Source organism: Ambystoma mexicanum, chromosome 7p, assembly GCF_040938575.1.
Source record: "Ambystoma mexicanum isolate Mex_15411 chromosome 7p, UKY_AmexF1_1, whole genome shotgun sequence".
Taxonomy (NCBI): domain Eukaryota; kingdom Metazoa; phylum Chordata; class Amphibia; order Caudata; family Ambystomatidae; genus Ambystoma; species Ambystoma mexicanum.
This window is the reverse complement of record NC_090939.1, coordinates 212,168,931-212,185,276: the sequence shown is the minus strand read 5'-3', so window position 1 is coordinate 212,185,276 and position 16,346 is coordinate 212,168,931. Positions and strand designations below refer to the sequence as shown.

The following is a 16,346-nucleotide window of genomic DNA, read 5'->3' as shown; positions in this document are numbered from 1 at the left end:
CCAAATGTGTCCAAGCACTTGACTGCATTTAGAGGTGACTGACATAAGACAGTTTGCATTCTCTTGTATCAGATTTCTTCTGGGAGCAAGTTCTAGACTCACTAGGAGGGGTCAGAAATGAGAGGCTGATGCAAAGTTTCAATATTTTCCACAACAGACAACTTTTTTTAGGAAAAGTGGTTGGACAAAGGCCTTTCTGTCCCTATCATAAACAATGTTTTCTTTCCTAGAAAACTAAAACTAAAGATAAGTCTATAGGCCTCATTATGAGTCCAGCAGCATCGGCGGGTTGCCGCTGGACTCGTAACACCTTTCCAGCGCCTGATATCCCAGTGCCACCGGATCTTTACAAGTCCCGGGATGTCAGGCACTGGAAAATGTTGTTACTAATTCATGTGGAGACCCATAGGACTCCACGGGAGTGGGGAGAAGGAAGCACTGAAACCGTTTTCAACTTTGCTGGTGCTTCTGTGAAAACTCTTCGGACGTGTGCCGTTATGCCTGGCAGGTCAGACCCGTCAGGCGCATCGCCCCCACTCGCAGAGTTGTAGTGTGGTGGTCCGGAAAGGTTGCCAGTATGGTGCGACCAGCCAGTATCGTACATTTCTCCAAATCCAAATTCACCTAAACAGAAATATAAAAATGTTGTTTTCTTCGAATTGGTAAGGTAAGTAGGTACAATTTTAAACACAATGGGGTATGGGGTTCTCCCCCACATAGTAAAAAGAAATTTGAAGAAAAACAATTTAGAAGATTTCACCGTTATGTGAAGTGGATTTAGAGAAACCATGGACATCCTGACCGGCACCCTTATTTCCAGACCGCCTCACTTATAATGAGGCCCTATATTGTCAAAATCATGCAACTGTCCTTGTGTCCAAAACGTATCTGATCCTCACACTAAAAAAAACAATCGGAGGTGTAATGTAAATTTCTCTGTTTTGATTTAAAGAAAAAAAGTGTGTAAAAAATAAAATATATGTGAAAATTCAACAAACAATCATTGAATCCAGGAGGGGGTTTCCTTCCCCTGGATTGCTTCTTTCACACAACACTTTCTTTAGAATGGCAAAAATATCTTTTGGAAGAATATTAAAAGTGTCTCTTTTCAACCATAACTTTTATAGGATGACCACAATATCTCTTGTCCATAATAGCTTCTTATGATACAGATCTCCCATCTGCCAGGTATCTTTCAAAAATGTCTTTTCCTTTTGATATGGATAACCTGGTATACTCCCCTGCCAGTAATCCCCTGCTGGGTGCTGCAGATCCCCTGGTATGCTCCTGTGCCAGTTGTCTTCCTCCCAAAGGCTCACTGTCTGATGTAATTCTCTCACCGGACGTTCCACAAGGTCTTCTTTCAGTATAATACAGTTGTACTCCTTCACTGTTTATACTGCTTTGACTTTAGATACGTCGTGTTCCAACATTCCCCATAGTGGCATCTCATATATGGAGACAAGTACACGTTCTGTCTGTTAATTTATTCAATGATAGTTATTTGCATGTGGCAATACTTTTTCCAACCCCAAATTGACATTTCATATATGGAGACTGTGCATATTTTGCCTTTCAACTTCCTCATTACTGTTCATTTGCTGGTGATAATATTTACTTCAACGTTCCCCATATTGACTTCTCTTATATGAGGACTTGGGTAAATACTGCCTTTCAAATTTACTTGGCCGATATTAAAACAGGGTTTTGATTGTCCATGCATCTGTCGGTACGCCCCGGGGTCCCCAACTCCTATGGGCAGACTCACCAGTGTTTGCTGCCACTTCCAACATGTGTTGCAGAGATATGTTCAGTTTGGGAAGGCTACCCTGCTCTGCAAACCCTCATCCGGTTGCCTTTCCAGCTTTGCGTTCTCCCAAAAGCAGAACTGCTGCTTTCCCAGGAGACTGTGTCCCCAGCATCCTCTCTGCCATTGCTGGTGGTGCAGCAGTCCTTCCACAGCACCCGCTCTACTTCTTTCAGTCTCCTGCTTCCCTGGTAAGTCAGGATCGCAAGCCTGTCTCTCTCAGCATGGTCCATTACAGTGCACTGACGTCTGCCTCCAGGTCTGCTTCTCACTCCGCCTGCTCTGCATTTCTCATCTCCATCGGTCAATGGAAAGTATTCCCCAGGTTTATATGGCCTATGCAGCTGATTTCCATTATAACAACTAGTCTGCATGTTCGGTTTAGGGTTTCCTTCAATCCATATGCACTCCTTCCTCCTCTTCCTCATCTCAGTACTTGAGGTTTTGTGGGAGTTGGAGTCCACATGAACTTTAGATCTTTTAAAGCTAAGTTGGTTTGGATCATTGTTTGAATCAAAAACATTATAGACAGGAGATGGTAAATGAGTATTATGTGAACATGAAGTATAGAGGGTGTTCTGTTTGGATTGATTTGAAAGAAGAGGTGTTTGAGTCTTACAATGGGAGGGGTTGTTGAAATGACAGCAAGCCATCAGGAATTGGGGAATAATAGGGTCTTCAACCTTTGCAAGGGAAGAATACAGTGGGCCACATTACGAGGAAGGCAGTGGAGGTTAAAGGGGCCGGTAGAGCTGCCGTTTACCCACGACTCCAGGGCCTTTCCTTTGTTGCGGGCCTCCCTTTGTAATACGCAGCTCCGGAGCTCCGGATTATGGTGAAGGGCAGCATTTTGTGCGTTTCAGCGTTCCAGCCCAATGGCACGGCTGGAACGCAGGGGGGCTCGCATGGGCGCATGCCACCCATGGCCCCCAGGGACTCTCCCAAAAAAACCTGACATTTTCTTTTGTGTGTCATGACTGCAGAAAGGTTCCTCCACGGACTGCAGGTCCATAATCCTCCGCACATCAGGAGCACAAACGGCACTCGGATCACAAATGTCAACACCAGTGGCAAATCTCCTTCTACCAAACTGCCAGACTCTTACTGCCGCTCCAGCCTCCATGTCTCCATCAGAGCCTGACACTCCTCTGGCCCCACAGATGGGCTTCAGGCTTCATCCACAGCCTGTCTGATGCCACAGTCACTTCTCACTTTGGCACCAACTACGCTCCACAGCTCCATCTCACCAAGGCAGCACTTCTCCCAGCTGGTGCGTGGACATCAGGCTTTCTCTCAATCACTTCTCCGCCACCTCGCTCTCCCACCTTGCTCTGGGTTCAAGGATACCTCATCGCCAAAATGTTGTATCTGAGCCAGGGATGACATGGAGCAGGAACCAGGCTGACTCAGGTAACTATCAAACAGAAGATGCTTTATTGCTTATTTACATAGCTATAATTCATGAAAGGTGGGAGAGAAGGTAACAAGCATCTGTCCTAGTTCCCTGCCATACTCCCAGTCCCAACTGACACTCAATGGAACCCCCAGGCCTCCCACACTCCAAGCTCCACCTCACCATTCTATGAGGCCCCTGCATACACTCAGGCAGTCACAACAATCATACAAATATACCAAAAAGGGATCTCTTGATTTTCTGTTTTCCTAAAACTCTCCTTTCTTCCTAGTTGCTTGAGTTTAAATATAAAGCAAACTCCACCCATGTAGGGATGGATAGCAATTGTAAACGTTTCTCTCCAATGTCACATAGTTGTCAGGTACCTTCTCCTTGCTTCCATTGACCCATTGCACGCTCTGTGTCATAAAGGGATGTGCATCTATGAGCGAGCACTCCATTCAAGAAAGAGGAATCATAATTGGAATGGGCTGTTCATTTGTCATATATTTTTCAGTATGAACATATTACATTGATGAGAATTATTAATGCAGATTTGTAGGGATTTGGTCTGAATCCAGAGATATCAGTTGCTTTTCAGACACTTCATCAATTACAGAGTTAAACATGTCAATTTATTGATAAATAATACATTTTAATATATTTGTTATCCATGCATTTCTTTTGAATTCAGATCTATCTTTGTTTTTCCTTTCAGACCCTTTTTGTTTGGTTGTTTTTTTTGTTTTATTGGTTAAAAAATAAAATGTTTTAACATGAATATAAACACATTAAACAACCAAAATATTAGTCATAGAATAAAGGTGAAGAAAAAGAGATCAAATTAAAAAACAAAGAATCAAATAAAAACCACTAAGAGTATTTTTCTCGTTTGTTCCATGTTTCCACATCATGGTTATAAAAATGACAAATAACATTTTTAAAAAGAAGACAGTCATTAACCATCTGACTTCCTATCCATATTCAAAGCTGTAAAGAATGACATGACTGCTATGATATATCGGAGGTAGTAGATCCCAATAAGCAGTAATTCCACATAGCCTCCGGACTTCGACCGTTCAACCTGTGGGGCATACTTTATAAATGCATTCTCTCTGACACCTTGGACCGTAGAACATTAGAGTAATAAATGTTTTATTGATTCTCTCTGTTTTTTGTCTTGGAATGGAATTCGCCCACTGTATTAACCCAATCTAGGTCGTAAAGTGCTTGTTTTGCCCTGCAGAGGTCCCCAAGCAATTTGGCAATGTCTCCCCACATTCTGCAATTAAGGCCAGTATAACTCGATCAGTTCTTTCAAAACCTGGGAACCGTTTTCCCACTTATTCCTCCAAGGTCCTCAAACAATGATTTTTCAGTAGATATCAAGGTATTCCCATACAATGAGGTGTATCTCCAATAAGCCATAGTTTTCAAGGAGGTTAGGCCGGATAGGTGTGGAACGCAGCTGCAAAGATGTACTGCCTTCCTCCAAATCAAGGCTTCCAAAAAGAGTAAATACTCAACCATTGACAGATCATACACTTCAATCCCGTAAAGGATCTTTAGGACAATTTTCCCTTTGCAAAAATGAATAGCTGGTAAGAGCGAAAATTTGCCAAATCTAGAGTCAGTTCTACACAACTGATTTGAACATTTACTTGCACTTGCCGGCCTGAAGTGTTTTTTTGGATATTTTGTGAAGTAATCAAGAAGCCCAGATAAAGAAGGGAATCAATAGTCTCCACTCGCTGAGCCTAAATCGACCACCTAAAGGACACTGATTATTGAGATGATGATAATTGCATCACTTTGATCTTAGTGGGGTTGATAGATAGAGAGGGAGCCTCCACAAAAGTACACAATCCATCAAGCAAGTGCTGCAGGTCGATAGGCGAGCTAACAACAATCAGGAAATCATCAGCATAGCCTAGCCATGGTGGTCTAAGCTTATGAAGTTTTGGGGTTACCAAGGTGTTTGGTTGTAAATATTCACCTGTGTCAGCTGTATACAGATTAAAATAGCAGGGGGCCAAGATGCACCTCTGCCCAACGCCTCTAGATGAGGAAATTGGTTGAGACAGCTGATCTTGATGGTTTAAACAAATTTGAATGGTCGAGTGTTCGTAGAGGCCCAGTATCAACCTCAACAGTCTACACGGTATCCCCCACTTCTGTAATGGATGCTGCAGCAAGTCTCTATCGACAGCGTTGAAAGCCACTGTGAGGTCCACAGAAGCAAAATAAACTGGGTTGCTTCCCTTTGCCCATTCTTGATGTTGAAGACATGTAATCATTAAATCATTGATATAGGTCCCCATATTTTTCCTAAAGCCTATTTGCCATTTTGAAATTACCCAGTTTCACCTGCTCAGGTCTCAAGATCCTGCAGCAGAATTCAGGCAAACACATTGCTGTCAGCATACAGGATCACAATGGAACTATACTTGCATGGATTTGATCTTACACCTGACTTATAAATGGGAATAACACGGGGCTGTGACCAAGTAGGGGCAAAATGCTTCATCAATACCTTTGATCACTTCCAAAACCACCCCACAATGACAATGTTATTTGTCATGTGATGCAGTGGAGAGATAACCAGGTCCACTGACAACGATCGCTTAGTGGGAGCATAAAGAGATTCGAAGTGAGTCCCTCAATAGGTCTTTGCAACTCCATTAATCAACCTGCCGATTTGATGGGTATATGTGTCAATAATCAGAGAACAAAATGCCCGGGAGTTTTTGTTAGAAGGGACTGTCAACATAGTCTCAGCGTCCAACTGATCCCTTCACACACTGTGAAGCGCGCAGCCAATTTTTATATAAGATTGGCATGCTAACCTTTGATAATCACTTTTCTTCTGAGCGGTCAGGGACATATCATTTTGAATTTTCCTGATCAACCCTCTCATCTCTCGTTTCCTAATAACCAAGTTGTGACTATAAGCAATGAAATGTTTCCTGGGACCCTGCCTACTCAGGCTTTTCCTCAGTAGGCTAACCTCAATCGTGTCCACCACAAAAAACTCGAAGTTGCCCGCTGAGAAAGTGTTCAGTTGCCATTCCCAAGGTGCTAAGGCAATACATCTTGTAAGAGTCTTATTAACTCATCGAGCCAATGCAAGATCCAATGCAATAGACCATATCATTCGGTTTCCCTTGATGTTCAAAGACATAGCAGTCTGGCTGTGAGAATGACACTTCGCCCTCCCCACCTGTACTAATATGTCAAAGTAGGCCCTCAGCAGTGAGTGGTCACTTAGATTGGTTCTAGTTATTTCCAGTCAGCAGCATTTCTCCAAGAACCAGCTTCCCGCAAAAATGTAGTCAATGGTGAAGTTAGAGAGGTCGCTAGACCAAGTTAGCTTAGAAGGTATATCTCTGGGAACCACCCCATTTAGTAGTGATAGGCCCAGTCGAAGCAAACCATCAACCCACCCTTTCCGATTTACCAGCTTTCCCTGTCCTCCCCTTTAACTGTGCATAGCCACCATTACAGTCTGAATTCAGATCTCCAGCCATCAAAACATGTCCCCTAGGAGATATGTTAAACCACTCAGTAACAGAAGATGTTATAAATGCCAATTCATCATCTAATGTACACTTACCCAGGTGCCAATATACGTTAATAATCCAATTATCTAACGGCACCCTTTTCTGAATCTGAATATGTGTGGCCATGATTCCAAAGGAGATGTCGCAAGTTGCCAGAACTCTGACTTCAGGGCATGATCTTACTAAAGTCAGTAGGCCGCCATACGGGCAGCCATGCTCTCCTCGTCTAGCTCCTTGGAAGGAAACAAAGTAGCTGTCCTTGGAGGAGGGAGACTCGAGCTAGGATTCCTGAAGGGCAATTATAGTGTAATTCCTAAGGGCTAAACACAACTGAGTGAAGGAACATAGATGGTTGCGGCCCCGCACATTCCAAGTAACCAGTGAAAAGCCACTAGGACCCTGAAAGCAGGAGCTCCCATCCTGTTGCAAGCTGGTCTACTTTGGGGGTGTACCCAACAACCAGAACCAATCTCTGCTTTCTTCCAAAGCCATAATTCTTTGCTTCAAAGACAGTACTTGCTCATCCACAGAAACTCCTATATCACTAAGGGAGGAGGACTTCGAGCCTAGCCGATGGCTACTATCTGGAGAGGCACCATCACCAGGTAGCCTATTGTCAGTTAAAGGAAGTAAATCAAAGCTCAACATTCTAAGGTTGCCTCGTTCCTTCAGAAGTATATCCAGCACCATTCTTGACATCATGAAAATCACAGCTCTATCAGTTCTGTAATGTTCTCTGAAGTAGATCCGGTCCAAGTCCTTAGAGTTAATGTTCAATAAAGCCAGAATCTCTCTTAAAAGTCCCAGTATATTTGTACAGATCGAAACCAGAGGACAAGTACCAGGAATCACGCTCTCAATCAGTATTGTAAAGAGAATTGCTGTCCAGTGGTCTTCCCGATGCAGACGCTGGGTCTGAGAGCTTAAAGTCATTGAACCACTCGAACCTCTTGAATACCAGTCCTAGGGTCCCCCTTGCTGCAGGTTTTTGTTCAAAACAATATTAGAGGGGACTGATTCTGGAACATAGGTCCCCAAAGTTCCCTCAAGCAAATTCCTTTGAGGAACTATTTGTTCCAAAACCTGCGTGAACCCCTGCTGAAGACCTGTGTTAGTAGTTGAAAAAACCATGGGTTTAACTTGATTAGTCACAATAGCTCGAGTTACCAGGGGGGGCACACTCGCAGGGAGTTCTTTTGAAGGCATAAAAAGGATGGAGGCCTCCCCCTCCTGAATAGCCTCACTGGAGTAAGCTACCACCCCTCCTATCAGCAAAAGTGATGAGTGTACAGCAGAGATTAGTGCCACCAACCTTGCCCCTCCGCCTGCAGCGAACTGATGTCAGCATCGGCAAAGTGCCCCTGTAGACCAGGCTTACAGGTAGATACAAGAGGAGGTTTAAACACTGGATTGACCGATCTGCCTTAACTAGATTGATCAAGAAAGGAACACAGAAAATGAAAGCCGCCACCTGCTTTTTTGATTGATTAGAGTAACAGTGTTTAGTTTTCTTCCCCTGCACGCCTCCCTTCCGTCGACCCAAAGGGGGCTTCGAGGTTACCACTGGTTCTACTGTCAAAACCGAATTCAAAATATCCTCAATTGAGTCATTGTTTACCAGAATAGCATCAACCGTGGGTGGCCGGCCCCCGTTGTGTGTAGATTCTATATCTGCTTGATCCACTAGTGTGCTTCTTTGCTTCAATGAAAGTGGGCCCCCGCCATGCAGGTGAGACCCAGCCAGTTTGTGAATGTCAGGTCCTTCCAAATATACTATCTCCTTGGGGGTAGATGGGGTTTTTAGTGTATAACCTTGTGTTAGATTGTCGACAGTAAGAGCCCCCTGATCTTGTAGCTCCAGATTGAATGGATCATGTACTAGACCAGTGGACCCCTATGCCTCTTGAGGGTTCCTCTGATCTTTACTGCGAGCAACAAGAAATTCTTTCACTGCCAGGTGCAAGTTTACGTGATAAAATTTGAAGAGTAATGACTCCAAGAGGATTGTTTTTCGAATTAAGTGTCCCTCTGTAGGCCCTTATATAGAGAGACCAATATGCACAAGACTTGATTCATTTCAGTAAAATTCCCCTCACAGTCTTTCCTCGAGCCCTCTTCCATTCATCTCTTGACTGCAGAAAGACATCTTGGAGGTAGCAATGTGGGTCAGGGGGATGGAGAGGATGAAAAAGAAAAAAACCTAACGCCAGCTCGGGTTGGCTCCCCGAGTGGTAGGGTCAGTATAGTTACCTATAGGAGGGAATATTAGTGGATAAGGACGGGTCAGGTGGTACACTTGGGCTGTCCCTAACAATTGCTACAACAAATTAGTTACAAGGGGACACTTGGTGATTGGCTAACTAAAATGGCATCAGTGAGGAGCCCCTCATATTCTGATTGGTTCCCTTGCGAGCCCCCAAGCCTGGGATCATCGTCGTTCCCAGCTCGCGATGTACCTGGTGCTGGCAACAATGTGCAACTATGTGTTAGTGGTGGACAATGGACAGGTCTTGCTAGTGGCTGATGATCATGCCTTTCCCATCTCTGTAGGTGTCCAACTTGTCGCTTCGTTGTTGCAGCCTGTGTCCCAGACGTGGGACACTGGCGACTTTCTGTCTCGTGAGCTTGGCATTTTGTCAGTTTGGCTTGGTCACGTGTGGAGAGACCATAGCTGGAGCAGAATTATGAGCATTTGATTTGTATTTCAGCTCGGAGGGGCGCTTGGTGGTGTCAGGTGTAACGTTGGTGCTGGGAGCGCGGCATGTGGGTTGAAACATTGCGGCCTTGGCTGTGGGCTCTCGTTGGGGCTTGTTCTGCATGGTCAGCGCTTTGCTTTTTCATCTTGGGAGGATTTTCGTCTGTGAGGCTCCTGCCTGGGGACTCTTACTTGCGGCCTACTCGTGCCTAGTTTCGCGGCCTACTCGTGCCTAGTTTCTGGGTGGCGCTATATAATCCATCATATGGGGGTTGCTGGGTGACAGAGTGTCACAAGCAGCAGTAGATATATAGGATGGCGTCTCTATAGGGATAGGATAGCGAGAAAGCATCTGCAAGCGTATACACAAGCTCTTCAGGCATCTTGCATTTACGCAGTGCTGTAGGAGGCCTATGTGAAAAATAACAACAATGTATGTCCATGGGTGTGCCAGTCCGCTATGTCATAGCACTGAGTATGTTCTTTGTGTAGGTTGGTGTGTGAGTGACCAGTGTGCATGGTGGCACATGTGTTCTTGTCTGTTGGCTATGTCGTCATGGCATCTCTAACGATGATGGGTTTCGTGGTTGTTGTCTAATCGAGCTGGTCCAGGTCGCAGGCGTCGGCTTGACCTGGGCGTACTGGTGGGCATGCTCCTCGTTTGTGCAGGCCGTGGACACAGGATACCTTGTCCTCTGGTAAGGAAGTGAATGGGTCAAACTCCTCTCGTGGGGGGTGCATGGGCCGTGATCACCTGGGCCATGGTTTGGATGAGAAGGGGGAAGGGTGTTTTCCCATTTTCCCACTTCACTGGGTTTTGTTCTTTATGGCTTTGTGCTTTATTAGGTTTAAGAGAAGGAGGTTTATGTTGGTTCCAAAGTTTGCTGTGAATCCTGTTTGGCAAATGGCAAATCTGTTCTCTTGGGTAGCCCACACTGTGAATTTTTGGAAGAGGTAAGTAGCAAACAGTTTCCCGAGGGGGTCAAGAAGGGCGATGGGTCGGTAGTTTGATTGGTCGTCCCGTTCTAATTGGAGAAGGGCCTATGTGCCACCAGGATTTCAAACTTATCGCATGGTATCGTCCCATTCCCATTCCCAGCTCGATGCACATGAGCTATCCATCTGGCATGGAACTATTTGACAGATGTTAACATTATACACCCAGGAATGTGCACCATTAGGTATTAGTCATCACATGCCTAAGTACTCATGCCTTTTTTCAGCTATTGCCCTCCTATACCCAGGTACTCTCACCATGTACCCGGTTTTCTGATTAAATGCACATGCACTCACACCATTTGGCAAGTATTGTTATAGTTTGTCTAGTTAGGCAGATCATATGTCAACATGTCTGCTTCACCTCATAGCCTACCTCTAGTGGTCCTCTATTGCGCTTTAAAGTAGTTTCAAGGGATTCCTTTTGACCTTTCCTTTTGACATCACCTTACTTAATATAGGTGGGAACTGCCTTCTTTTTCAGCACTGCCTAACTCTTTCCCTTTATTTCCCACCCATCTCCATTCTTCCGCATGAGCTTTTGGACCGGCCTCTGGGCCGCTGTGTTCACTAACTGAAGAGAGCGATTGGCTTTTGCTGCCTTTTCAACTGAGAGCTAAATTGCTGGAGAAATAGATGACAGCAGCAGCAATAAATGTTTCTGTGAAAGCATCATCTGGGAAATAGTCCTTCATTTAGACAACAAACACAAACATGAGAAAAGAATACGAATTCTTGTTTGAAATATTGTTGTATACGTTGTCTATGTATTCATTTTAGCTACAAGTCAAAAAAACAGGATTTAAATTGGAGAGGGGGCAGTGCGGGGGTAGCAGTGAAGGAGCAGCGCTGGGGTATGCGGTATACCCCGGGGTTTGACCATGAGCGCAATATTGTCTAGAAACTGCCCTGAGCACATGAACTTGTCATATTGTGATTGAATAGTGCAGTTTCCCTGGTCGACAATAGAATATTTCAGACTTTATTCCCCCAAATCCCATGGCAGATCCCACCACCAGTGACGAAAACGTTGTTTTTTTTTCTACAAAAATGTATTTATTTTATTTATTTATTTATTTATTTGTAAAGCGCTGAAAGCCCACGGGCATCAGAGCGCTGACAAGAAGACAGGACAACGAATAGTGATAAACAGGACATAAGTAAATTGACCGATTTTCCTCAAAAAGATTTAGCCTGTTCCGCGGAGTTAATTGAAAAGTAATGTTTTCAATTTTTTACGGAATGAAATGTAGTTGGACTCGAGCTTCAGTGAGGTGGGAAGTTCATTCCATTTTTTTTTAAGGGCTTTTCCAAGTCCATGCTGCTTTTTTGTTGTGAATGTTTGCAGTTGGCCTGTATTAGAGGATCTGAGTCGCCTAGTTGGGGCATACCAGTTGAAGTGTTTCTTAAGGTAAGCTGGCGCATTACCGTATAAGCAACGGTGAACCAACGTGAGAGATTTAAACGTGATTCTTTCTTTCATGGCCAACCAGTGGAGGGCCTTCCTTTCGCTAGTGATGTGTTTCCTCCAAGTTCTTCCTGTGATGGTCCTGATGGCGTTATTTTGAATCACTTGACATTTCTTCACGCAATTGCTGTTTGCTCCTAGAAGTAGGGCATTACCATAATCCAATCTGGATAGTATTGTAGCCCTAGCGATGGTCATGCTATTCTTTTGGTCTAATAAAGGTCTGATTGTTTTTAGTAATATCTGGTGATATTAACAGTTTTTCTTTCGGTAAGCTGTGTGGGCTTCAGCACCTAATGAAGCTTGAAGGTATACTCCTAAAGTCTTCACTTTTTCAGAGATCGGTATTTGGGTGTTTTTAATGGAAAATGAGGAGTAGAGTGGACTCAATTTTCTTCTGGCCTGTGTGGAACCGAATATCATGAGCTCGGTTTTAGAGCCGTTTAGACACATCCAATTTACTTTCATCCAGCATTCTATGATGTTATATAAAGATGAGAGCATGTTACTGTCCTTGTCGTAATCCCCACTAAGTTCTAAGACCAGCTGGGTATCATCAGCAAAGTTTGTAAAGAATATACCCATTTGGGAGAGCATGGTACAGAGGCAGTGCATGTAAAGGTTAAAAAGAAGTGGGGAAAAACTGGTTCCTTGTGGGACGCCACAGTATACCGGTTTGGTATTAGATGTTTTATTTCCCCAGACAATCCTCGATTGCCTGTTTTGAAGGAATGAAGCTATCCATTCGGTTGCCCCTGATGAGCAATTTCCTGATTTTTTCAGGGATTCTCTGAGTTTTGTGTGGTCCAGCAAATCAAATGCTGCCGAGAGGTCCAACAATATCAGTAGGCCTGATTTGCCTTCATCTAATATTGACAGCATTTCTGTCTGAAGATCTAGTAGGGCAGATTCTGTAATATGGCTGGATCTAAATCCGGACTGCTGTGGATGTAGTAAATTTTACTAGGGCAATCCAGACGTGGACCCCTTGCTCACTATTCTTAGAGAGGCACAGCTCCTCCCTACTGATGAGGTCCAACCAGACCGAAACACATGTCTGGGGATGCTGTTGGTACTCTTGTTCAGAGGAGAATTGCCTAGCATTTCGGTGCTGGACTGCCCCACGGCAGGACAAAGACTGATATGTTTAGGATATTTCTTCTCTGTGAAAGATAGTGAGCTAAAGACTCTGGGTAAGTCTCTCGCAACCAGGACTAATGTCTGGCAGAGGGACTCCCAGGACCCCCCTTGTTAATTTGCATTTGCAAGTAACTTTGGGTCTCACCCTAAGCTACTAGGGCAATCCAGACGTGGACCCCTTGCTCACTATTCTTAGAGAGGCAAAGCTCCTCCCTGCTGATGAGGTCCAACCAGACCGAAACACGTGTCTGGGGATGGTGTTGGTAGTCTTGTTCAGAGGAGAATTGCCTAGCATTTCGGTGCCGGACTGCCCCACGGCAGGGCAAAGACTGATATGTTTAGGATATTTCTTCTCTGTGAAACATAGTGAGCTAAAGACTCTGGGTAAGTCTCTCGCAACCAGGACTAATGTCTGGCAGAGGGACTCCCAGGACCCCCCTTGTTAATTTGTAAATTATTTTCATCCACATATTTTTGTAGTTGTTCTGTAGCAACCTTATCCAAAATTTTCAACAGAATATTGCAATTGGTTATAGGTCTAAGGTTGGCTGGGTCTTGCTGGTTGAGGTCCGCTTTCTTTGGCAGGGAGGTGACCGTAGCAGTTTTGATGATGTTGGGTACTGTTAAGTCCCTAAAAGAGGCGTTAGCCATTCTTGTAAGGAAGGGGGCGAAGATAGCTATGTTGTCCAAAATAAATTTTGGGGATAATACATTTCCCAAACTTGATGTGCATCTCATGCTGGAAAGTGTTTTTTTCATTTCATCAAGAGTGATGGACCTGAAATGAAATTTGCCGTGAAGTGGAGTTTGCCGCCGTACTAATGATGTTATTATAGTGATTTTTCTTCAAATCTATAATTTTGGATTTGTAAATGCGGTCTGCATTCTTCCTATTTGCTTTATTAGTTTCTGACCACAAGAAGACAACATAATGCCTGGCCCACCTTGCAGCAGCATCCCTTTCACAAATATAGTGCGAGACCAAGAATTAGCTTTCACCTTTACTATTACAATTGTTTATTTTTTTACAGTAAAACAACTACATACGTACAGGGCCGGCCTTAGAGGCAGAAGCGCCCTGGTTGAATTGGCAACCCCACCTCCCTGCGTGCCCCTGGTCAACACCGGGAGAGGTCATGGCGGGGGGGTTGGTGGTAGGGTCAGGAGCGCCACATATGTTTTGTCCCTCCCTGCTCTGGTGCCTTGCAGGGGGTTAATCACTGGAATAGGACGCGCCTGCTAATGCAGGAGCACCCTATTCCAAATGAAAACCTCCTCGCTCCCACGTGGGAGCAGGGAGGTAATTATCATGGGAATAGGGTGTTATCAGCTCCCTATGTTATTAAATGCGCCCCGCCATCGCGGGCGCATTTAATAACATAAGGGTGCCTGGCGCGCCTTCTTCCACTACACCAGCTCGGGGGAGCCCTTAAGACTACTGCGAGCCCTTAAGACTACCGCGAGCTGGCTTGACGGGGCTAATGGCACTCTGGGGGAGGAGCCTGGTGCCCCTAGCGGTCGCCCGGCCGACCCTGCCCTAAAGCCAGGTCTTTATAGATATGTTTTAACACCTTAAGTGCCAAGGACGAGTATACTCTTCCTTTTTGCATAGACTTGCATAAGAGCCTGGCACTTGAGTAAACTGCGTTCTGCTTGTTGAATCTAAAACTCGTTAAAAAAAAGAAAAAAAAGCACAGCAAAGTATGTTTAGGGGAGGTCAGCAGCTTGTTATATAGCATAACATTAAAGGGTGCTTAGAGGTCAGCACGCGTTTTTGGTGGCTACTTTGTGAGACAGACTCCCCATTCCGCTCGCTTGCCAGGAGCGTGCACAGATGCCTGCCAGGGTCCCTTGGGAGGTTAACTGCATTCTTCGCCAGTCTTCAGGCCGGCTCTGGGGCCGCAGGTATTTGCATAGCGCGTCGCCGCATGTCCAGAGGCACGGGGCGCTCTTCTAAAGCGTGCCGGCCGTTTGTTTCCTTAAGACACGCCGGTGACATCACGCGGGAACTCCCCTCGGGTTCCTGCGCCTGCCTCTCGCCTGTCCCGTTCAGGTAACTCCAGCTCCAACGTGTGCTGGGTGTCTGGGTGAGCAGTCGCCCGCCCGGCCGGCACCCCGAGTCCTTCGCTGGAGGCGTCCAGTGCCTGCCATGCTTCGGCGTCTGGGCTGCACGGTGCACGATGACCCCTTGCAGGTAAGAGCGGGCTTTCGGCAGGGCTGCCTGAAAACCACTGGATGCCGTTTCCTGCTTGCGACATTGATGTTTTTGCAAGAGAGTTGCAGGAAATGTGCTTTCGAAAAGCCTGAAAAACGGATCAAGTTACATGTCCAAATAGTTGCAAATGTTTTGCAGTGGGAGGTCAAAGGGACTTGCGCTTTTACAGCTGCCCCTTTGTGTTGTATCAGGAGTTTGACAACGTTTCCCCGAAAGGATGCCAATGCCTTATTGCACATCGTGATCTGTTTACATATTTGTGAAGTACAATTTTTTTTCCAAGAGGAGCATTTTTACCTCGGGCGATCTTTTTTAAAACAGGGTCTCCAACCTATGTGTCTCCAGATGTTTTGGACTTCAACGCCCATCGGCCCCACCCAGCATATTTAATGGTGAAGGGTCATGGGAATCGTAGTCTAAAACATCTGGAGAGCTGCAGGTTGCAGACCCAATTTTAAGTAGTTTATTGCAAACGGGCATGCGTATGCTGATTTTTAAGATGCCCATGTTAAACTTAAGGAACCTGTCCGAGTTAAAGACGCAGAACTCCTTGCAGTCTGGCTGGTCCTTAAATGGCTAGCTGTCCTTCGAGTGATGTAATTCGACCAAACATCTTTTTAAAACACATAATAGCAGTGTATCATCCAGTTTAGTCTGCAAGCGCCTAGAGGTATCACTGTGTCCAAGCCTCCTTACTCGCTGTGATGATGGCTGCCAAACCCACCAAGCTCAGTAAGTCGCATTGCTTGAATGTCATTAACTCACATTGCATTCATATTATTTGTTAAATCAATAAGTGATACAACTTGGCAAGACACATTATTTCACTGTAAAAGCGTGCCGCGGCCCGATCAGATAGCTTAAGCAGTCAAGTGCTCGCCTTGGGTTTCTGTGTGCAGCCTGCAGTCAGAGGTTCAAATCCTAGCAGAGCCAGAGCAGCCCAGAACCAATCAAAATGGGTGGCAATAACAACAGGTGTTAACGCGCCTAGAAGCTGTAGAACTCGATCAAACACAATGTACCATTTCACACGCTCCCACTACTTTCAATGTGCACATTCTAGTTGAGCCCC

At 45.1% G+C, this 16,346-nt stretch overlaps 1 protein-coding gene across 1 annotated transcript in view; it reads left to right on the top strand.

The window, feature by feature from the left end:
* The first annotated feature begins 15,040 nt into the window (after positions 1-15,040).
* The window catches only part of KCNJ15 (potassium inwardly rectifying channel subfamily J member 15), a 389,057-nt gene continuing 387,751 nt past the window's right edge, over positions 15,041-16,346 (top strand). The window contains exon 1 of the mRNA XM_069636077.1: positions 15,041-15,253. Within this exon, the coding sequence (XP_069492178.1) occupies positions 15,240-15,253 (14 nt within the window). The 5' untranslated portion in view covers positions 15,041-15,239. The remainder of the gene's footprint in view (positions 15,254-16,346) is intronic.